Raw genomic sequence first — 24,306 nt, forward strand, 5'->3', positions numbered from 1 at the left:
AAAAAAAAAAAAAAAAAAAAAAAAAAAAAAGGAAAATGTGGCACATATGCACCATAAAATAATATGCAACCATAAAAAAAGGATGAGTTCGTGTCCTTTGTAGGGACATGGATGCAGCTGGAAACCACCATTCTCAGCAAACTATCGCAAGAACAGAAAACCAAATACTGCATGTTCTCACTTATAGGTGGGAATTGAACAATGAGATCACTTGGACACTTAAAGTATAATAAAGTATAGAACTTAAAGTATAATAAAATAAATAAATAAATATTTCCATGATTAAAAAAAAAAGTATGAGCATTTTTAAGGTTTTCAATAAACATCACCAAATAGCCCTCCAGAAACGTGCCAATTTATAACTCACCAGAAGGGTATGAAGGAACCCAGATTTTCATAGTAAGTTAGAAAGGTCACTGTATTTTTATTCAGAAGGTAGGCTGAATATTGGTTGGTGTAGGTGAGATTACCCTCAGCCATTGTGGTGCTTAAACACAAATGTTGGTCGGGCACAGTGGGTCACGCATGTAATACCAGCACTTTGGGAGGCCCAGGCGGGTGGATCACTTGAGGTCAGGAGTTTGAGACCAGCCTGGCCAACAGGGTGAAACCCTGTGTCTACTAAAAATACAAAAATTAGCTCTGTGTAGTGGTGCACGGCTATAATCCCAGCTACTCGGGAGGCTGAGACAGGAGAGTTGCTTGAACCCAGGATGCAGAGGTTCCAGTGAGCTGAGGTCGCGCCACTGCACTGCAGCCTGGGTGACAGAGCGAGATTTCATCTCAAAAAATAGAAAATAAAAAATAAAATAAAATAAATGCAAATGTTGAGTGAATGTGTTCTTTTGACTTCTCTTTCCTTGTAGACTTCCTCTCCTAAATTACCTCGCTGCCGAGAGGGAGGCTGGGCAGGTGATTCCGTGAAGGCTTCGAAGTGAGTACCAGCAGCTCATAAGAGTAGGGGTGGGGGTGGACACGGCTGGGGGGACTTTGCTCCTGTGTTGTTTTATTTTTTACAATAACTTTATTGAGAAAAAATTTACATACCATACAATTCACCCACTTAAAATGTACAATTTAATCGTTCTTAATATATTCACAGAGTTGTGCAACCATTACCACAATCAATTTTACAACATTTTTATCACCTCCCCACCAAAAGAAACCCTGTATCTATTAGCAGCACTTCCCATGTCCCCCCAACCTCCCTAGATCTAGGTGGTTACCAGTCAACTTTCTCTCTCTCTGATTTGCGTATTCTGGACATTTCATGTAAGTAGAATCTATATTATGTGGTCCTTTATGGCTGGCTTCTCTCACTTGTCATAATGTTTTCAAAGTTTACTCGTGTTGTAACATTTTGTGTTCTTAATTTTCTAAACATAATGGAATTGCCTGTTGTAACTCCTGATGAACTCTGCGGTATGTCCTCCCCTGACATATATCTGTCATCATTCATAAAGGGAAACAATACAGATGTCCCATCACCCTGCCTAGTTGGTATCTTGTGTTTACTGTAAGCTGGCATGAATATTGATACCATAACCATAACTAACATTATCTCATCAGCCTCTCCATAGCTCCTGGAAAGGCTGGGAAACCTGATGTCACAGTGTATGTGGCAGCACTTTATAAACTGCATAGGGCTCACAGTGTGGGACTGTAGATGCAGATGCCATTCTCTCTGAGCTGGATGATGTTGAGCAAGGTGTTAACCATGGCTGAGCCCCTGGATGGACACACTGATGTTCCCTACAGGGTGATTCAAAGATTAAAGGAAATTATATATGTAACAGGAATGTTGCTGTTGTGTTTAGCCCTCCCAGCCTTTCCACAGCTTAGACCAGAAGCTGATCCCTGTGGTTCCACATTGAGAGGCGGCAGAGTGTGGTGAGAGCCGCAGGTACTGGAGCCAGCTGCCTAGCTTTGAATCCTAACTATCTCATTTATTATCTAAGAGATCCCAAGCAATTAATTTAACATCTCTGGTCTCCATTTCTGCATCTCTACAATGGGGTTAAAAATAGTTCTTACTTGAAAGGATCATTGTGAGGATTAAATGAATTCATATGTGTAAAATATTTAGAAGAGAGAGAAGCATTTAGGAAGCACTTGTAGATGTTGGCTATTATGATGATGATGATGACTGTTTCTTATCCCCATTCTGTCCTCATAGATAGGCTTCGACCATATTCTTCTCACAGGCATTCTGGCAGGTGGTGATGTTTATGAGCTGCAGGAGCTTTGGGATCTTAATGGTGCCATAAATGCTTCATATGAAGGGTCTGTTTGGGAGAAGTAATTACAGATCAAGAAAAGCAATGGTTATTTTGAGTATCAGGAATCTTCTTTAATTGTGAACTACATTAAAGCCTTAAGCATAGGAATGTCAGCTTTCCAAACTGTAGTATCAGAAGTATTTTCTAAACCTTATGTTGGTAAGAATTAGCCAGGGGTGTTCAAGAGAGAGAATACAGTCACAGATTCTTAGTTTCTGTTTCTGGTTGGGCCAGTAAAACCCCTTCTTCATTCCTCTTTTCCACTTATCACTAGAGACAGAAACTAAAAACCATGGATTCAGGCTGCTAAAAGCCTAAAATAAAACAAAACAGAACAACAACAAAATAAAGCAGGTTGGACAAATTTGAGTTAGATATAATCAATGAATGATATTCCCTTGGATTTCTGCCAGCATCTGGGAATGCACATGACCTAGAGTAGAAATCTCTGCAAGATCTTCATCCATCCAGGATAAGCATCCACATCTCAGGGATGGTTTCAGAATTACCTTGTTTCAAATAAGGAGAAAGTGTTCCTCAAACTTCTTCCTACCACATACTCTCTCGCATTTCTTCCGTGCTCAAACTGGCAGAGTTTTCATGCTAAGGTGTGGTAATTATGTCATCTCTTGTTTTACTCGTAGGTAGCAACATCACAGTAAGGTTAAAACCATGGGTATCTGATTCAGACATACCAGGGTTTGAATTTAGGTTTCAGCATTTAACTGGCTGTGTAAACTTGGGGAAGTTACTTAACCCTGTAAAGTAGCAATAATAACACCTATTGCAAAGAATTGTTCTGAGGCTTGAACACACAGGAAGAGTACTCAGCATAAAGCTAGTACCTAGCTTGTGCTGCAATTAAGTTATGAATAACAACAGTGCATAAGGAGTAAAGTAATAAGGCAGGTCTCTCTACGTTTTATGGTTCTAAAACATAAAAGTGTTAGGTAACATGTGCTCTGTAAGTGGCATCTATAGTAGGATGGTGCTGGCTGCCACCTTCAGCCACATTTGTTAGCCTCTGTAGCTATCAGCACCTTCCAGATGCTTTAAACAGGCTTTGATTACAGTTAGTCTTTGTGATTCTTGAAGTTTGATTCATTGCTTAAATATAGTTAATCTAGGCCAGCCTGACAGAAAATATGGTGGTAAGACCGAGACATTTTGCTAGCCTTTACCTTTGGTCCCATTTTATGGACGAAGTAAATGGAGTCATAGATGCCTGTAAGTCAGAAGGAGCAAGTGCTTAATGTCTTTTAGTTTAGTTCAGAGTCCAGTTCTAAAGACTGGATTACAAATCATTTCATTACTTAATCTCTTGCACTAAGTCTTAGATGAAAGATAAAAAAAAAAATGTGCCAGTGGGATGGCCAGTTATCGAATTTAACTACTTAAGATATACACGGGAATAGTTTCTCAAAGAATAGTCATTATTCTAGTTTAGAATTTACTTGAGCAGTTGTTGCCTTCAAAATGGCACTATCTTGAAAGATCTCTATGAGAACTACAAACCACTGTTCAAAGAAGTCAGAGATGATGCAAACAAATGGAGAAACAGTCCATGCTTATGGATAGGAAGACTCAATATTGTTAAAATGACCATACTGGCAAAAGCAATTTATAGATTCAGTGCTATTTCTATTAAACTACCATTGACATTCTTCACAGAACTTTTCTAGAAAAAACTATTTTAAAATTTATATGGAACAAAAAAGGGCCCAAATAGCCAAGGCAATCCTAAGCAAACAAAAGCACAAACACCTGGAGGCATCACACTATGCAACTTCAAACTATACTACAGGGCTACAGTAACCAAAACAGCATGGTACTGTACAAAAAGAGACACATAGACCAATAGAACAGAATAGAGAACTCAGAAATAAGACTGCATACCTGCAACTATCTTCAACAAACCTGACAAAAAAAGCAATGGGGGAAGGATTCCTTATTCAATAAATGGTGTTGAGATAACTGGCTAGTCATATGCAGAAGATTGAAACTGGACCCTTTCTTTACACCATGTACAAAAATTAACTCAATATGCATAAAAGACTAAATGTAAAACCCAAAAATACAAAAACTCTGAAAGACAACCTAGGCAATACCATTCCGGACATAGGATCAGGCAAAGATTTCATGATGAAGACACCAAAAGCAATCACAACAAAATCAAAAATTGACAAATGATATCTGATTAAAGTAAAGCGCTTCTGCACAGCAAAGGAAACTGTCAACAGAGTGAGCAGACAACCTAGAGAATGGGAGAAACTTTTGCAAACTATGCATCTGACAAAAGTGTAGTATCTAGCATCTATAAGGAACTTAAATTCACAAGAAAAAAACCAACCCCATTAAAGGATGAATAAACACTTTCTAAAAGAAAGACATACATGCAGCCAACAAGCTCAACATCACTGATCATTAGAGAAATGCAAATCAAAACCACAATGAGATACCATCTCACACCAGTCAGAATGGCAGTTATTAAAAAGTCAAAAAAATATGGCCAGGCATGGTGGCTCACGCCTGTAATCCCAGCACTTTGGGAGGCCAAGGTGGGCAAATCACCTGAGGTCGGGAGTTTGAGACCAGCCTGACCAACAGGGAGAATCCCCATCTCTACTAAAATACAAAATTAGCTGGGCGTGGTGATGCATGCCTGTAATCCCAGCTACTCAGGAGGCTGAGGCAGGAGAATTGCTTGAACCTGGGAGGCAGAGGTTGCAGTGAGCCCGTATTGTGCCATTGCACTCCAGCCTGGGCAACCAGAGTGAAACTCAAATAATAAAAATAAAAATAAAAATAATAATAATAATAATAACAGATGCTGGTGAGGTTGCAGAGAAAAAGGAACGATTGCACAGTGTTGGCATGAGTGTAAATTAGTTCAGTCATTGTGGAAGACAGTGTGGTGATTCTTCAAAGACCTAGAGACAGAAATACCATTTGACCCAGCAATCCCATTACTGGGTATATACCCAAAATAATATATCATTTTATTATAAAGACACATGCATGTGTATGTTCATTGCAGCACTATTTGCAATNCATCTCACACCAGTCAGAATGGCAGTTATTAAAAAGTCAAAAAAATATGGCCAGGCATGGTGGCTCACGCCTGTAATCCCAGCACTTTGGGAGGCCAAGGTGGGCAAATCACCTGAGGTCGGGAGTTTGAGACCAGCCTGACCAACAGGGAGAATCCCCATCTCTACTAAAATACAAAATTAGCTGGGCGTGGTGATGCATGCCTGTAATCCCAGCTACTCAGGAGGCTGAGGCAGGAGAATTGCTTGAACCTGGGAGGCAGAGGTTGCAGTGAGCCCGTATTGTGCCATTGCACTCCAGCCTGGGCAACCAGAGTGAAACTCAAATAATAAAATAAAATAAAATAATAATAATAATAATAACAGATGCTGGTGAGGTTGCAGAGAAAAGGAACGATTGCACAGTGTTGGCATGAGTGTAAATTAGTTCAGTCATTGTGGAAGACAGTGTGGTGATTCTTCAAAGACCTAGAGACAGAAATACCATTTGACCCAGCAATCCCATTACTGGGTATATACCCAAAATAATATATCATTTTATTATAAAGACACATGCATGTGTATGTTCATTGCAGCACTATTTGCAATAGCAAAGACATGGAATCAACCTTAATGCCCATCAATGGTAGACTGAATAAAGAAAATGTTGTACATATACATCATGGAATAGTATGTAGCCATAAAAAAGAACAAGATCATGTCCTTTGCAGGAACATGGATAGAGCTGCAGGCCACTATCCTTAGCAAACTAACGTAGGAACAGAAAATCAGACACTGTATGTTCTCACTTGTAAGTGGAAGCTAAATGATGAGAACACATGGACACATAGAGGAGAACAACACACACTGGGGCCTATTGAAAGGTGGAGGGTGGGAAATTGGAAAGGATCAGGAAAAATAACTACTGGGTACTACGCTTAATGCCATGGTGATGAAATAATTTGTACAACAAACCCCTGTGACACAAGTTTACCTATATAACAAACCTGCATATGTACCCCTGAACTTAAAAGTTAAATTAAAAAAATAAAATATCACTATTAAAAATATTTACTTCCTTTTTTTCCACCCTCTCCTCCCACTTTTTTCTCCCTCCCCATTCCCCAACATCCCCCTGTACACTTTTTCCTGAACCTGAAAGTAAGTTGTAGATGTCATGACATTTCACCCCTAAATACTTTAGCATGCATCTCTCAAGATTAATGACATTCTCTACAGTTTCACAGTATCACTCATACCTAAGACATTTCATGGCAGTTTAATAATATTTAATATATAGTTTATATTTCAATACCCCCCTTTGTTCCTCCAGATGTCTCTTATAACTCCAGGATCCAATCAGAGCTCAAATACTGCGTTTCATAGTTGTCTTTTTAGTCTCTCTTTATCTAAACTAGTCCTCACCCTTCCCCATTCCCCACCAAGACATTGACTTTTTTGAGGAACCCAGGCCGGTTGTGTTGTAGAATGTCTCACATTCTGGGTTTCTCTAATTGATTCTTCATGATAAGATTCAAGTTAAAGATTGTTGACCAGAACAGGTGATCACATGTCCTTCTTAGCTTATCAAATTAGGAGGCATGTGACATCAGCTGATCCCTTGGTTGGTGTTACTAAGTTTTATCACTTGGTCTAGGTGGTGATCTCTAGATCTCTCCATTGCAAAGATTCTTTTTTTCCTTTATCAATAATTAGTAATTGTTTGGGGTACCACTTTGAATCCTGTTCACCCACACCCTTTCACCCAGTTTTAGCATCCATTAATGATCCTTGCCAGAATCAGTTATTATATCGGGGATTGCAAAATGTTAACTTTCTAATTCTACCATTCTATATTAATTGCTTGGAGTTTTTTTATAAAGAAGAATTTCCTTTTCTCCTTTTTTCTTTTTCTATTGCTTTCTCTCTTTAAAATCATGGACTCATGGATTTAAAAAAAAAACTGTTTTATTTTAGATTCAGGAGATACATGTGCAGGTTTGTTACAAGGGTGTATTGTATGATGCTGAGGTTTGAGCCTCTATTGATCCTATCACTCAGATAGTGAACACAGTACCCAATAGGAAGCTTTTCAGTCCTCACCCACAGCCCCTTTTGGAGTCCCCAGTGTCTGTTGTTCCCAGCTCTATGTTTGTATGTGCCCAGGATTTAGCTCCTACTTATAAGTGAGACCTCCAATATTTGGTTTTCTGTTTCTGCATTTGTTTGTTTAGGATAATGGCCTCCAGCTGTATCCATAGTGCTGCAAAGGATGTAATTTCATTCTTTCAAATGGTTACATAGTATTCTATGTGATATATATATATATATATCACATTTTCTTTATCCAGTCCACCAGTGATGGACACCTAGGTTGATTCCATGTCTTTCCTGTTGTGAACTGTGCTGCGATGAATATATGTTTGCATGTGTCTTTTTGATAGAATGATTTATTTTCCTTTGGGTATGTATATACCACCCAGTAATGGGATTGCTGGGTCAAATGGTAGTTCTATTGTTAGTTCTTTGAGAAATCTCCAGACTGCTTTCTACAGTGGCTAAACTAATTTACATTCCCACCAACAGTGTGTAAGCATTCCTTTTTCTCAGAAGCCTCACCAACATCTGTTATTTTTTGACTTTTTTAACAATAGCCATTCTGACAGGTTTGAGATGGTATCTCATTGTGGCTTCAATTTGCATTTCTCTGATAGTGATGTTAAGCATTTATTCATATGTTTGTTGGCTGCGTGTATGTCTTCTTCTGAGAAGTATCTGTTCATGGCCTTTGCCCACTTTTTAATGGGGTTATTTGTTTTTTCCTTGTTGATTTGTTTAAGTTCCTATTCTGGATATTAATCCTTTGTCAGATGCATAGTTGGCAAAAATGTTCTCCCATTCTGTAGGTTGTTTGTTTACCCTGCTGATAGTTTCTCTTGCTGTGCAGAAACTCGTTAATTTAATTAGATCCCACTTGCCCATTTTTCCTTTTGTCACAGTTGCTTTTGAGGACTTGGTCATAAATTCTTTGTCAAAGCTGACATCCAGAAGGATATTTCCTAAGCTTTCTTCTAGGATTTTTATAGTTTTGAAGTCTTACACTTAAGTCTTGGATCCATCTTGAGCTAATTTTTCTTATATAGTGATAAGAAAGGGTCCAGTTTCATTCTTTTACGTATGGTTAGCTAGTTTTCCCAGCGCCATTTATTTAATAGGATGTCCTTTCCCTGTTGCTTATTTTTGTCAACTTTGCCACAGATTGGTTGGTTGAAGGTATGCTGTTCTAGTTCTAGGTTTTCTGCTCTGTTCCATTGGCCTATGTGTCTATTTTTGTACTTTTTAAATTATTTATTTATTTATTTTTGAGACAGGATCTTTCTCTTTCTCTGTTGCCCAGGCTGGAGTGCAATGGTGCAATCATAGTTCACTGTAACCTCAGCCTCCTGGGCTCAAGTGATTCTCCTGCTTCAGCCTCCCCAGTAGCTAGGAGTGCAGGCATGTACCACAATGCCTGGCTAATTTTTTTAAATTCTTATTTTTGTAGAACTGTGGTCTCACTGTGTTGCCAAGGCTGGTCTCAAACTCCTGGCAGTCCTCCTACTTTGGCCTCCCAAAGTGCTGAGATTATAGCCATGAACTACTGCACCCAACTGGACTCATGGATTTGTATTGTTCATTGTGTTATAACTCATTTCCATCATCACTTTTTTTTTTTTTTTTCTATAATACTTATGTTTATTAGTGCTCAGATTGTCCCATGTTTGGCCAGGGAGAACTTCAGGATGGCTCTTATGCCTTTGTGCTGTATTAGTATTTGAGTATCAAGTGCTTGCTTTTCAATGCAGCAAGATATTCCAGAATAATTTTGTATTTTCCAGATTCAGTCCAGGAGTCAGCTGCTTCTCCAAGGAGGCCTGGGTCCTTTTGGTGGAGAATAGTTATAGAATTCAAGATCTATGGGCACACTGCATTGCTATTGGATATCTTTGCTTCTAGGCTCTTTTAGTAGCTAGAACTAGTAAACACATTTTTAAAAATACGCTGTATCCTGTAACACACATAAAATAGTTTTACAGTTACTATACTAATGTCATTATCAAAAACAAACTCCTAAGTAAAGCTCAAGATTTCTTGTGGTTCTTTTTGTCCTTAGAATATAGCACACTAGGCCGGGTGCGGTGGCTCACGCCTGTAATCCCAGCACTTTGGGAGGCCGAGGCGGGAAGATCACGAGGTCAGGAGATCGAGACCATCCTGGCTAATAAGGTGAAACCCCGTCTTTACTAAAAATACAATAGCCCGGTGGTGGGCGCCTGTAGTCCCAGCTACTCAGGAGGCTGAGGCAAGAGAACGGCATGAACCCGGGAGGCGGAGCTTGCAGTGAGCCGAGATTGCGCCACTGCACTCCAGCCTGGGCAACAGAGCGAGACTCCATCTCAAAAAAAAAAAAAAAGAATATATCACACTAAGGTTCAGGATACTGTTTTCAGAAGTTATTTGAATTATTTCTCATATAGGTTAAGGTATCAATTTAATACACAATTACATTCACTTGTTTCTGTGTTCAATTTTAAGGTTTTTGAAAATCCTTTTTATTTAATTTACTCTTGAATATGTAGAACATTTACACCAATGAAAAGTTAAAATTGTACAGAAAGATATACTCAGTGATGTCTCACTCCCATCCTTATCATCCCCTCCACCTCATTCCCGTCCATCCCTTATAGGTAGTTTCTTTATTAGTTTCTGGTTTATCTTTCCTATACTTCTTTTTGGAAAAGTAAACATACATATATATAATTATATATACATATATAAACATTATATAATTTAATAATATACATATATAAATTATGGTCTGTTTTTGGATGCGTTATTCTGTGCTAGTGGTCCCTCTATTCCTATGCTATTATGTACCATACTGTTTTCCATAGACCATAACAGTCATTTTTAGTGTTAAGAAAAACAAGAAGGTGATACAGAAATGCTGGTCTCATCTATTAATGTGAATGGGAGGAGCTTTGTTTTCCTAAATTATTAGGGGATTTTAGTACTTGTCATATCTGGAATTTATTTTGAAATAAGAAAATAAGACAAATCCTGTCTGCTTCTTAGAGAACAAAAGATTATCACAAGTATTCATTCCTCAGTGAAAATATTAAAGATTTTTCCAGATCAAATCCATTTCCTCTTGGAGAGAGAAGCTTTTCCTTGTCACGTATTACTTTCCAAGGTATTCACTTGCTTGACTTTTCAGTCTGTGGCCTGGTTCTGACCCCTCGAAATGTTGGAGTGCCCCGGGCTCTTCTCTAACCTCCTCTCTTCTCTGTCAACACTCACTTTCTGCATGATCTCAACCCGGTCTCAGGTTTGACTCTCGTCTATGCAGTGATGACTCCAGAATTTATATTTCCAGCCCAGTTCTCCTTCTGGACAGCCATTTGCCTGCTTGATGTTTTCAACGGGAATATGCAACACAAACCTGACACATCCAAATTAGTCTTCTTAATTTCAACCCCTTCTACCCCCTCCCCTAATTGTGCCTCCAAAGTCTTCCCTAGATCTCGGTAAGTGCCGACTCTATCTTCCTAATTGCTCAGATTGTAAACTTTGGAATTATCCTGGCCTCCTCTCTTTATATCACCCTATTCAGTCTGCCAGCAAACCCTGTTAAGTCTACTGTTGGAATACATCTGTTATCTGAACTGCCAGCCCCTGACTGCAGCCATCATTTCTTGCACTGGCTCAAGTGAGAACTTCCTGACGAGGCTCCCTTTGTGTTATCTCTGCATAACCAGAGTGACTCTTTCAAAACATAGGTGCAAACCTTTTACTTGCATACTCAGAACCCTGCAGTAGCATGCCACCCAGTCAAAGTCCTTACCCAAAGTCCTTACCATGGCTTACAAGGTCCTACCTGACCTCACTTTACATAAAGTAGCACCCCTCATCGCTCTGTGGTCCCCATAGCCTGCTTTATTTACTGCTACCTGACATATCCACATGCATGCATACATAATCTCTTTTTCTATCTGCTGCAATGTGAGCTCCACGAGAGGAGACACACTCTCTTATTTACATGCCCCCAGTCTTTTGCACAGTGCCTAGTCCATAATAAGCATTTGGTGACTATTTATTCAACATATGAATGATCAGATCAGTATTTTTTTAATTAATTATTTTTTATTATACTTTAAGTTCTAGGGTACACGTATACACCATAGAATACTATGTAGTCATAAAAAGGGATGAGTTCATGTCCTTTGTAGGTACATGGATGCAGCTGGAAACCATCATTCTTAGTAAACTATTGCAAGAACAGAAAACCAAACGCTGCATGTTCTCACTCATAGGTGGGAATTGAACAGTGAGAACACTGCGACACAGGAAGGGGAACATCACACACCGGGGCCTGTTGTGGGGTAGGGGGAGGAGGGGAGGGATAGCATTAGCAGATCAGTATTTTTAAATGGTCACTTTGCTTTCAGTGTGGAAGGTGGAGAGCTGAAAGGCTGGAAGACCTGTTGGGAAGTATGAATCTGCATGAAAGATAAGAGCCTAAACTAGGGCTGTGGTGTGAGGATGGAAAGGAAAGACGATGTGGAGACATTTTGGAGGTAGAGTTAATAGAAATGCCAGTGGTTGGATGTGGGGCAGAGGGAGGAGGTGAAGGTCACTGCAAGGAGCCCCACTTAGGTGTCTGGTTGGGTAATGGTGCTGTAAGCGAGGGAAGGCAGGAGAGACCTGATTTAGGGGCTGATGGTGGGACATGTGGGTAATTTCCGCAGCTCAGGCGTCCACAAGGGAGGTCAAAAAACAGATGCGCTTTGAGTCATCTACAAAAACAGGAGAAGACAAGGACAGATCCTTGGATTTGGCTGTTTGGAGGTTACAAGGGGCCTTTGAGAAAGTGGTTACAGTGATTTGCTTTGGAGCCCGAGCCAGATTGCAGTAGATTGAAGAGGAAATGGGACATGAGGAACTGGCCAGTAACATAGGATACTATGAAAAAAGGAAAAGGATGGAACAGTATTTGGAAGAAGAGTCTAGATTAAGAATCATGTCTGTAATATTTGAGGAAAGAGTAATTAGAAATTAAGTAAGGGGTTAATTGATGTGGCAGGATCTTGGAGGGATAGGATAAGACCTTCCAGAAGAGATTGATTGACCTTGGACAGGAGGAGGGAAGGTGGATAGTTTTTCTCCAAAACAGACGGAGCTTGGAAAGGATGGGTAAGTTATTGAGGATGGTTGAGGGGAATGGGGAATTTAGAGAATTTCCTTTTGGTTTGGCTTCTCTTTTTTTTCCCATTTTTCAAAGTGGGAAGACAGACTGACTGTTGAGCTTGTTGAGGCAAAGGAGAGTGGCATCTTGAAGTAGAACAGTTTTAAAACAGAAAAAGAGGCTGACAGGAGAAGAGAGGCATCTTTTGAGTTGCTTTGAGGACCTACCTCATTAAGGTTGGAAACATGAGCTCCTACTATTTGCTGGGGATACTGTAGTGAGTACCAGAGTGGAAGATATACTTCCTGTCCTGCAAGAGCTCGAATTCTAATTTAGGAGACATTTTCACCCACAAAAATCAGGAATGGCAAAAGGAGCATATTGGCAGAAGGTGCACATTGTAAGTGAGGAACAAATGAATGAGTAACACTGGTGATGTGACATCAGAAGAGAGAGTAATCATTATGGTCAGGGAGTGTCTTACAGAGGAGATAGGAGTCAAGCTGGATGAATTTTGATGGTCAGAACAGGATCATGAAGAAGGCATTTTGGCTTAAGATTTGGTATTGTGGGAGTGATAGTAACTTTATTGTCAGTCTAGTTACAGCAGAGGATTGATCCCGGAAAATAGCATATTCACCTGAAATTCTTTTTGGATGATAATAACAATGGCACTGTGCTAGTTACTTGTCTTAATTTGGCTGCTATAACAAGTTACCATATACGGGGAGGTTTAAACAACAAACATTTATTTCTCATGATTCTGGAGGCTGGAAATCTGAGATCAGGGTGCCATCATGGTTGGGTTCTTGGTGAGAGTCGTTTTCCTAGTTATGTCCTTAAGTGTCTTTCCTTGGTATGTGCACATAAAGAGTGAGATTTTATGTTTCTTTCTCGTCCCCATCATGAGGGCTTCAACCTCATAATCTCATCTAAACCTAATCAGCTCTGAAAGTCCCACCTCCAAACACCATCACATTGGGGATTAGGATTTCAACATAAGAATTTTGGGGAGACACAAATATTCAGTCAATGGCAGCACCTTATATGTGCATTACACCAACTCTGTTGGGTAGATTCTGTTCAATAAGGTAGGTATCCCTGTGCAAAGAAGGTAGGAGGAAAGTGTCACCAGTGAGAAGTAAAAGGGCCGTTTGTGAATCTGATTGAGGAGCTCATAGCTAAGGAATACGAGTTTCTGGGATACCTTGGCTTTATTTGCATAACACTGCCCAGGATAGAGAGCAGAACATGTATCAGCCACCTCACTGGTTAGAGATGTTGGGTGCCAGGGCTCAATTGCTCGTCCCTGAGCCACAGAGAGGGCTAAGTTCAGGAATGGCGTGGGGCCTGGGATCACTACCAGTCCCTTCCCCTTGTCGTCAGAGTCGTAGCTACACCAGAGACTCCGTCTTGGAGCTGTCCTTGGCTCTGAAGTTGCCCGAGGTGGGACACTTACGGTGGGTCACTGACTTGGCCATGGGGAATGGAGCTGAAGAGAGAAAGCCAGCTTGGTAAAGAGAAGGAAAGGTAGTTTGATTAAGTTTTGTCTCAAAGTGTCTGTTTTTGGGTTTGTCCCTGCATTGATCTGCAAGGGAATGAGGCAAGTAATGGCCCCTCAGGGACTTTCAGGACTTTGCTCTCAATGTCAGCCGTCATTTTCAATAACCCTCTCCCTCCCAGCCATTAATTTTGGCCCAGGATCATGGGGACTTGTCCATCTATCACTCCTAATTGACACTAAATGATCTGTCAGTTTATTGATGAACGGCAGGAGTGGAATTGTCACAATATATTTTACTTTCTAACAACTCCTCCTGACAATTTTACCTTGTCCATCTCACTCTCCTCACATAAATCTCCATTGGCCGCTCATTCCTTCTCATGGGCTGTTCTGGTGCCAGCCACTTCCACACCATCTGCACGCATCAAGGACATCAAGATGGCGGTAGAACTGCTGTGTGCTGGTCCCGAGGTTATCCCCCTTCCCTCCTCCTTCTCTCTTTCTCTCTCTCTCTCTTTTTTTAATGGCATAGATGTTCCAAGAATACTAAAGGGCTTCTGTCCTCTCCCTCTATGTCATTGCCATACCAGAATCTTTTTGCCTCCCTTTAGCAGCAAATAGTTAACTCCTATTAGGCTAAAAAGTGTGAAAAGCAAAAACTCATGGAGCCAGAGGGCTCCTAGATCTGTAAGCACAGTTACAAACATATGTTCTATCCTCTTAAACCAGCTCTGTTATAGGCTGTCCATCCCCATAGAAGTCAATTTCCCAGAAAGGTGTCACAGAGAAAAGGTTAGCTGGAGCTGCCCAGCTGGTGTGCCATATGCTGCACTATGGGTGCTGGTGTGCCATGATGTGGGCACTCCCTGCCTGTGGTGTAGACCTAGCCAAGGCCCTTAGGCTGGTCACCTGTGGCCACGAGAAGTCTCCATCCATCCACCCCAGTTAGCCATTGACGTGTTATTTTTAACTGTTTCATGTCTTGAAAAAGCCAGGGAAGTACTATGTCAGACGTATATAAGGGCACACAGTTATTTAGTCTCAAGAAGATATACCTATGGATATGAACATGCTTTATCCTGTACGAGGCCAAGGATGAGTAGAAAAGCTTAACAATATGTAAATAATGCAATTGATTCCCTCCCTCATACCTTTCCTGCTGCTGCTGGAGATCATTTTTATTAAAGGACTGTTTTGGTTTATTAACCATCATGACATTAGCATACATATCAAAATTAATAATTCCTTAATGTCATCTGATATCCACATCATGTTGAGTTACTTCCATTGTCTCAAAAATGTGTTTTATAGGTGGATTGTAAAAAGGACAAATCAAGGTCCATATATTGTATTTAGTCTCCCTTCCTTCCTTCCTTCCTTCCTTCCTTCCTTCCTTCCTTCCTTCCTTCCTTTTTTTTCATTTGTTTGTTCATTCCTTGGTTCTTCTGTTCTTTCGTTCGTTCGTTCTTTCTTTCTTTCTTTTTTTTTTTGATGGAGTCTCACTCTGTTGCCAGCCTGGAATGCAGTGGTGCAACCTCGGCTCACTGCAGTCTCCGCCTCCCAGGTTCAAGCAGTTCTCCCACCTCAGCCTCCCAAGTAGCTGAGACTACAGGTACGTGCCACCACACCTGGCTAATTTTTGTATTTTTAGTAGAGACAGGGTTTTGCCATGTTGGCCAAGCTGATCTTGAACTCCTGACCTCAGGTGATCCTCCTATCTTGGCCTCCCAAAGTGCTGGGATTACAGGCGTGAGCCACCGTGCCTGGCCTAATTGTTATATTGCTATAGTCTCTCTTTTATTCTGCAACAATCACCACCCCCCCCCAATTTTTTTCCCAACGCCATTGATCCTCTCTTCCTCCCTCCCTCCCTCCCTTCCTTCCTTCCCTCCTTCCTTCCCTCCCTCCTTCTTTTTTGGAAACAGGGTCTTGCTCTGTTGCTCAGGCTAGAGAGTGCAGTGGCATGATCATAGCTCACTGCAACCTTGAACTCCTAGGCTCGAGTGATCCTCCTGCCTCAGCATTAGCTGGGATTAGCTGGGACAGGTGCATGCCACCATGCCTGGCTAAATTTTTAAAAATTTTTTGTAGAGACAAGGTCTTGCTGTGTTGCCCAGGTGGCCATGATGATTTCCTTTTTTAAAGAAGCTTGTCCTGTAGAATTTCCCACATTCTGGATTTGGTCTGTTGCTTCCTAGTCACAGTGTTTAACTTGTCTCTTTGTCTCTCATGTTCCCTGTTAAACTGATATTTGGGTGTAGCTCTAACTGGGAGTTCCATTTAGGCCCAGTTTTGGCAGGAATACTTTGTAGGTGATGCCATGTACATCCCACTGTATTGCCTTGAAGGCACAGGTATGAGAAGGCACAGGTGTCTGGTCATTCCACTTTCAGCCTGTGATTGACCAGTGGGGGAAGGGCTGTGTGAGTCTCCATTTTAGAGCCCTCATCAGACTCCCCTCTCAAGATTGTAGCATCCATTGATGATAGTTGCTAGAGTCATACTTTCATTAAAGGTTGTCAAGTGATGACTGTCTAATTTCCATTTATTAACAGAAATTCTTCTGTAATGAAGTCTCACCAGCTACTTGGCTGCTTGGAATACATTTTATACTTATAACCCTACCTTTTTGTCTTAGTATTTTTATTTTAAAAAATTTCAAACCTATAGAAAAGTTGCAGTAGTAGTATAGCAAACCCCCATGCACACTTTTACCTTGAACAACCAGTTGTTAATATTTGCCTAAATGTGACTTTTCCCTCATTCTCTGTTTTTTAAAAATCTTTTTTTATTGAACTAAGAGCTGCAGCTGCCTTTGCATTTGCATTACTATTAATAGTAACAAGCAAGTAGTTACTATGCAAGAGATGTTTGTCTATTTTGTTTGCATCTGGGTCTATAGGGCTTGGTACACATAGGTGCTCTGTACATATTTGATCAATGAGTAAATTTGGGGCATTTCTTACAGAGCTCTGATAATTGAAAAGGGTGTCCCTGTTATGACCAGGAAGCTCTGATTTCCAGTAAAGTAAAAGGACTTAATCCTTGACCTTCAGATTTTCATCGGTAAACAGTTTTGCTCATTTGGTTTTCAAGAAACACAAAACAAAATTGGAAGTATTGGGAATTGATTTTTCCCTTGCTACCCTCAGCCACAAAGAACCCAGAATCAGTATGGCATGACCAGAGTCCTGGGCGACGTGGGTGAACAGTTGTTGGGTTCTTAACTAAGTCAGGTACCAGAAACGAGTGTTCAACAATGGGTAAAATCAGATGGGGCTGTTGCATGTGAGATGGTTGAGAAGGGAAGGTCTTAGGGAGCTAATTGTGCTCCCATTTCCAGTGGCTGTGCCTAGAGTTTAGGGGCTATGTCCCTATTTCTGTGGTTTTGGGAGATGCTTGTGTGAACTCTCTGCTTGGATCTCTGTCTCAATTTCACCGTCATGCATTTTGCTCTGCATAGATGCTTTTCTTTCACGTGCCTTTCGAGATATGGTCAGTTTAGAAAGGATGGCTTTAGGACCATGCGACATCACATCTTTTTAATGTACATCTTAGATTTGTTTATTCTAGGTAGGCTCCCCAAAGTGTAATTTTTTGCTTTGCTCTCAGAGCCTGGACGGAAAGATGATAGAGGAGGAGCTAGGTAAGTTTTTATTTTCATGAGCTTAGATAATCCACAGTTATTTTGAAAAATTGGGATTAAGTTGCATTATTACAGGAAATCTTAGATGTTCAGCAAGATATGATGAGATGAACAACCCCCAGACTGTGTACATCGAAATAACTAGTGAAAAATAAGTATCCTCGTTGAAGTAGGGAAAAAGTGTGAGATGTGTCACACTCATTCTATCCTTAGGCCTTTCCTGTCTTCACACATTTGTGTTATTTTGGTAGGTTTCCTTTGTTCTGGTAGCTGGCGGGTGGAGAGGAATGAGCGTAATGGATGGGTCATGGTGGAACAGCTCATCTGTGGAGCATGTTCCCTGTTAAACTGATAGTTAGACCTCGCTCTAACTGGTAGTTCCATTCGGGCCCGGTATCCTTTCCTACTCAGCCCCTGAAGTGTGTACAGTGAGGTGGGTACTTCCTGAAAGTCACTATTCGTGGGCACAGATGTAAAGGTAAGCATTTGTTCGTTCTGTGGACCCTTGTCCAACACAGGCACCCAGGTCTGATGTTAGACACAACCCCTTTTTGTAATGGTATATTGCTTTTTTTTTTTTTGAGACAGAGTCTCACTCTGTTGCCCAGGTTGGAGGGTGGGGATGCAATCATAGTTCATTGTAACCTCAAACTCCTGGGCTCAAGCTGTCCTCCTGCCTCAGCCTCCTCAGTAGCTGGGACTACAGGTACTCCTGAGTAGTTGGGACTACAGGCATGCGCCACCACACTCACCATATTTTTACATTTTTTGTAGAGATAAAGTCTTGCTATGTCACTGAGGCTGGTTTTGAACCCCTGATCTCATGCAATCCTCTTGCCTTGGCCTCCCAAAGTGCTAGGATTACAGGGGTGAGTCATTGTGCCTGGCCTGCCTTTTTGTGGAGTGAAGTGTCTTTGACCTTAAAGCTCAAATGTAACTAAGTTGAGAAAGGTGGATCATTTCAAGAGGGCTGGAAGAGAGAGAAAGGGAGTGGGATGTGGAGACAGTACATATTTTTAGATTTTAGCCTTTGTATAACATCATGTCTTCTTTTGAGACATTAGAAGTCCTGGTGAATTTTATTTATTTATTTTAAAATAAAAAGAAACATAGTATAGAATTCAAAAGATATGAAAGAGTGGGATATGAAACCTGAGTCTTTCTCTCCCTTCCTGACTTTCTTAGGCACCCAGTTTCCTCTCCTGGAGGCAACCACTTTTAACCAGTTTTTTTTCGTGTTTCTCTCCAAAGGTACTCTGTGCAGGTTAATATATTCTCCTCACCCACCTACAGACACAAATGGGAACATATACATTCTGCACTTTTAAAAAAAGTCTCTAACAATATTTATTGCTGATCTTTCTGAATCTCAGTACAGAGTAGAAGAGCTTCTTTTCTTTTTTAGAAACAGGGTCTCACTCTGTCACCCAGGCTGGAATGAAGTGGCGTGATCATGGCTCACTGCAGCCTTGACCTCCCAACCTCAAGAAATCCTCCCATTTCAGCTCTTGAGTAGCTGAGACTGCAGGTGTGTACTACCACACCCAGCTAATTTTTTATTTTTTTGTGGAGACAGGGTCTCACTATGTTGCCCAGGCTGTTTTTGAACTCCTGGGCTCAAGCCATCCTCTCACCTTGGCCTCCCAAAGTGCTGGGATTATAGTGTGAGTCACTGTACCTATACCTGGCTGAACAGCCTTATTTTTTTTTTTTTTTTTTTTCTGAGACGGAGTCTCGCTCTGTCACCCAGGCTGGAGTGCAGTGGCGCGATTTCCTCTCACTGCAAGCTCCGCCTCCCGGGTTCACACCATTCTTCTGCCTCAGCCTCCCAAGTAGCTGGGACTATAGGTGCCTGCCACCATGCCCGGCTAATTTTTTGTATTTTTAGTAGAGATGGGGTTTCACCATGTTAGCCAGGATGGTCTCTATCTCCTGACCTCGTGATCCGCCCACCTTGGCCTCCCAAAGTGCTGGGATTACAAGCGTGAGCCACCGCACCTGGCCTAACAGCCTTATTTTTAAGGGCTACAGAGTACTCCAGAATTTCCTGTTTCAATGAAAGTAATGATAGGCAGGTAATACATGTGATATCTTCCCAGACTGAAGAACCAGACTTCTGTTGTTTATTCATGTGATAGGCATAATATCACCCTTGGAAAGTATTGTGAAGGCTTTAGATATGGTACACATAGATCCCATAGGCTAGGGAAGAGGTATGAAGGTGCATCAGCCTTTTACTCATTGAGGATTTGGGTGAGCACTTTCATGCACTTCTACTTGCGTTGATATAGTGACATTTGGCACAGAGCAAGCAGAGATGTTCTAGGTTATGTTCATTGCAGTTTAAGGCCTCGGATGGCTAGTGACTAGTGTCACAAAGCGCATTTACTTAGGCAGATGACTAAGCATGAAATCACTGGACTCTTGCACTTCTGTCGAGTGCTTCCCATTCAAAGGGGACAGTAGTGTGTCCCCACAAGCCCTGCTGCAGCACCATTTGGATACTTCACTTCCCACTCTGAAAAGCGGAGCAATCTTCCTGACAAGTGACCCCAGTCAGTTCTCTCCCTGGAGCAGAGGGGAGCACCCGATGCCCTAGGGAGGTGGCTGGAGAACAGGCGGGGACTCGAGATGAACTTGCTGCCTGTGCATGTGTGCCAGGGAAAGGACAGCTGAGACCCTGAGGCCACACATTGTACAAAGGCTGTACCTCTAAGGGCCCGAGTCAGCAGAACTGTTTCCCAACTGCCTGTGGGCTGGCCTTGCAGGGAAGTTTGCCAAAAGATGGCCAGGTGCAGGCACAAGACTTACCTCCCTGAGAGTCTGCTCCCAGCTTCCTCTCTGGCCTTCAGCTTTTCTTAAGTGAAGCTACCTTTGACCTTTGTTGTAATTAAAACGAAGAGTGGTTCTAGAATGGGTTCTCAGGATGTCCTGTGAAGGCTTTGACTTTTGGCCCTTTACAGTTTCTAGTTTTGTAGAAATGAAAATGCTCTTGCGACTAGAGCAGGTCAGTTATTGGAGCCAAGAGTAGTATTGTAAAGTTGGAGGGTCTTAGAGGGTCAGGAAAGAAATGAGTGGTCCACGGAAGTGTCCCTTAAATGGTAACAGCCAAAAGCACAGTCACCTGTGGAATATTCCTTTGATTTTCTGGACTGGCACAAAGTGCAGGGCTTGCAAGAGTAGAAAGTTAGAGCCAGTCTCATCCAATGTCCTGTCAAATTCTAGTGTTTCTATTAAGTGCTTGCCGAGGTCTACTTGGACCCCTCCAGCTGGGGAACTTGGTAGAAACAGTCCCACTGATTCTGTTTTTAATAAAGTCCTTTTTAGTTGTACAAGCAAACTGATAGCTCTTTAATGATGTAAAAATTCAAACAAGACAGATAAAGCTAAATGTGCCTAAAACTATTTACTCTGATCCTAGCCATCTCTCTAGAAGTAATTACTGGAATAGTTTGTTGGTATCTTTTACACGCTTCAATACATGTATGTACAAAAGTCTATTTTTTTTTTTTAAGTAAACAGATCACATTAAGTGCATTCTGTACCTTACATTCTTTTTTATCTTTGCAGTAAGTACATCCTAGAGATGTTTTAATATACGTAGATTTACTGCAGTTTTCTTACTGCTCCGTGATAATCCCGTGGTATGGATGCATTATTCCCCTGTTGGTGGACATTTAGGTTCTTTCTTTTTATTTTTGCCATTATCTATCCCCTGAGTTTTTTTTAGACAGCTCTAGACTTTAGGAAATTTACAGCTTCATCCTCAGAAACAGATTTTGGCTTCCAGGAACGTGCTGCAGAACCCGTTTGTGGATAGCCCACGTCTTGTCCGGTCCTTGTATTGTATGGACGAGGACACACACACACACATATACACACGAACACACATTATTTATTGTGACTTCTTTTGCTGGCTTCTGTGCTAAAACAGTTATCTTTTCCTCAAAACAACTCCATGAAATAGGTGCTGTTATTATCCCTGCTTGCAGATAAGGAAACTGACATTCAAAAAGTTAAGTAACTTGCTCAGAGTCACACAGCTAGTGAGTAGCCAGCCAGAATTTGGACCCAGGTAAGTCTGATTGTAGAGATCTTGGTCTTATTCTCAGTGCTTTGCTGCCTTCTGTTTTTATGCCCCTTGACGCCTGATACAGCATCTTTGCCCATGGTAGAGCCTCAGGAGATACTCTTTGAGGGCTATTTTGACAAGAAACCAACATGTTCAGCTTGTGAGAATAATAGCAAGGAATGCATGCATGACCTAAGCCCTTCCCAGCTTCCTTTGGCCTCGCTCTCTGCAGAGCTGTGCTCCAGCCAGCTGCCTGACCCACCAGAAGAAGGTGAGTGCAGAGGATGCAGCCTGTGCTTAGGGGTACTGGCCAAGGCCCTGCCAGCCCTGCCATTAAAAGGCTTAATTAGGCTAGTCATTAAGTTCAATTAAGCATTGGAAATGATTGTCCCTTCTAACCCTGCAGTGCCCTCTAAGAACTGGATCCATTCCCAGGCAGCCCACTCAGGAGCCAGGTTCTAGTTACGGGTGCACCTGTAAAACTGCTTCTGGTTTCGGGGCCTGTGATGCCATGGCAGACTAGGGCAGAGTAGCACAGAGTGAGGCACTCCAAGTACATGTTAAATCGGGTTACGTTTCTGCCTTTGAGGCCATTTCCTAAGTTCGTTTCTGAGCCACCTTCTCTTATTGGGTCACCTTTTCTCCAGGTGTCATTAGGAGTCAGGACATCTGCCTGTGCAGTGGGCACAGAGCAGAGCCCTGGGCTGGGGTGGGAGGAAGAGAGGTGTAGTGTAGCAGCCCCATGCAACCAGCTCAGTGCCCTTGGCCTCTGTCTCTTCAGCCTTACACACAAGAGATCTCAAAGGCCCTCTCCAACTCCAAAAGGATGTGAACATACTTTCTAGATGGCTTGCTTGAAACAAGTCCTTTTAGTTTCTGAGTTATTATATTACCTTGAAACAAAACAATTGACAAGCATTGAGGCGAGGCCAGGGGCCAGGTGAGTAGGGACATGAATGAACCACCGCAGTGTGTTTAGGATGAGCACACCAGGCTTTGCAGAGGGGAGTAGAAGGGTAGGTGGGCAGGGTAGAGAAGAGCTCCTGTGCAGGGCCTGGAACTCCAGGCAGGCCCTCCTTTTTTAGGAAATAGGAGCCACTGCGGTGTTGACAGTGCACGACTGGTGGTGCAAAGTATCACCCTTTTTTTTTTTTTTTTGAGATGGAGCCTCCTCGCTCTGTCGCCCAGGCTGGAGTGCAGTGGTGCGATCTTGGCTCATTGCAGCCACTGCCTCCCACACTTCTGAATGCCTTTTTGACATGGGACAACCTTGGGGTACTTGCAGATGTAAAAAGAAATCTGTTTCTCCCAATGTAGAGTCCTCTTGGCACAATGTGGAAACTGTTTTCTCCTACTATACCCTCAGTGCTCCACTTCTGACACCAGATGTATAGAAGTTTTTCTCCGTACACTAGCCAGTTCTGCAGTGGATACTAACTGGCTGTTCTGCAGTTTTACTCAATTCTCATGCTATCTGCCTGGAGTTAACATCAGATCTCACAGGTTCAGAGCTGAGTCCCACAAGACTGTCCCACATTTCCAGTGCCAGTTGCAAGCCCTGGGTGGTTTTACCTGTGCTTCTGAACCACTGGCTGTAAATCGAGCATTCCTATGACCCCCCTCTCAGGCTTGATTAATTTGCTAGAGTAGCTCACAGCTCAGGGAAACAAACACTTTATTTACTATCACAAATTTATTACAAAACATATTTTATTTCTCTTTTTTGTTTTGTTTTGTTTTGTTTTGTTTTTGAGACAGAGTCTTACTCAGTCACCCAGGCTTGAATGCAGTGGCGCTCTCTCGGCTCACTGTAACCTCCACCTTCTGCCCTATGTGCCTCAGCCTCCTGAGTAGCTGGGATTACAGGCATGTACCATCACGCCCAGCTAATTTTTGTATTTTTAATAGAGACCCAGTTTCACCATGTTGACCAGGCTGGTCTCGAACTCCTGGCCTCAAGTGATCCTGCCTCGGCCTCCCAAAGTGCTGGAATTACAGGCGTGAGCCACCATGCCAGACCACAAAGCATATTTTAAAGGATCCAGATGAAGAGCTATATAGGGCAAGGTTTGGAAGGGACCCAGTTGTAGGAGCTTCTGTTCCCATGGAGCTGAAGTGTGCCACCCTCCCATCAGGTGAATACATTCTTGCTCTCCAGCCCAGAAGCTCTCAGAACCTAGTCATTTTGGGTGTTTATGGAAGCATCATTATGTATGCACAATTGATTAAATCATTGGTCATTGGTGATCAAATCAACCTTCAGCCCATCTCCTCTCCTGAGGTCAGGGATTGGGTTCCCCTGGCAACCAGCCTCCCTCCTGAGACCATCCAGGAGTCCCCCCATCCATCTATCTCCCATCAGTCATTCATTAGCATACAAAAAGACATATCACTTTGGAGATTCCAAGGGTTTTAGGAGCTGTGTGCCAGGAAACCAAATATTTACAGTTGGCCTTTAGAACTGAGAAAGTCCACTTGTGGGAGGATTTTCTTCTGCCTCCACCACCCCTGAGACAGCAAGCCCAACCCCTCCTCCTCCTCCTCCTCCTCC

General features: G+C 42.0%; 1 protein-coding gene across 2 annotated transcripts in view; it reads left to right on the forward strand.

The window, feature by feature from the left end:
* The window catches only part of IFT43 (intraflagellar transport 43), a 106,969-nt gene that overhangs the window by 37,076 nt on the left and 45,587 nt on the right, over nucleotides 1–24,306 (forward strand). For both annotated transcript variants that reach the window (XR_001887072.1, XM_017880569.1), the window contains exon 3: nucleotides 867–934. Coding sequence is in view for 1 of the 2 variants with exons in the window: in XM_017880569.1 (XP_017736058.1) it covers nucleotides 867–934 (68 nt within the window). In the remaining variant the exon portion in view is untranslated. The remainder of the gene's footprint in view (nucleotides 1–866; nucleotides 935–24,306) is intronic.

The sequence above is a fragment of the Rhinopithecus bieti genome, unplaced genomic scaffold (assembly GCF_001698545.2).
Source record: "Rhinopithecus bieti isolate Rb0 unplaced genomic scaffold, ASM169854v2 scaffold_11380, whole genome shotgun sequence".
Classification (NCBI taxonomy): Eukaryota; Metazoa; Chordata; class Mammalia; order Primates; family Cercopithecidae; genus Rhinopithecus; species Rhinopithecus bieti.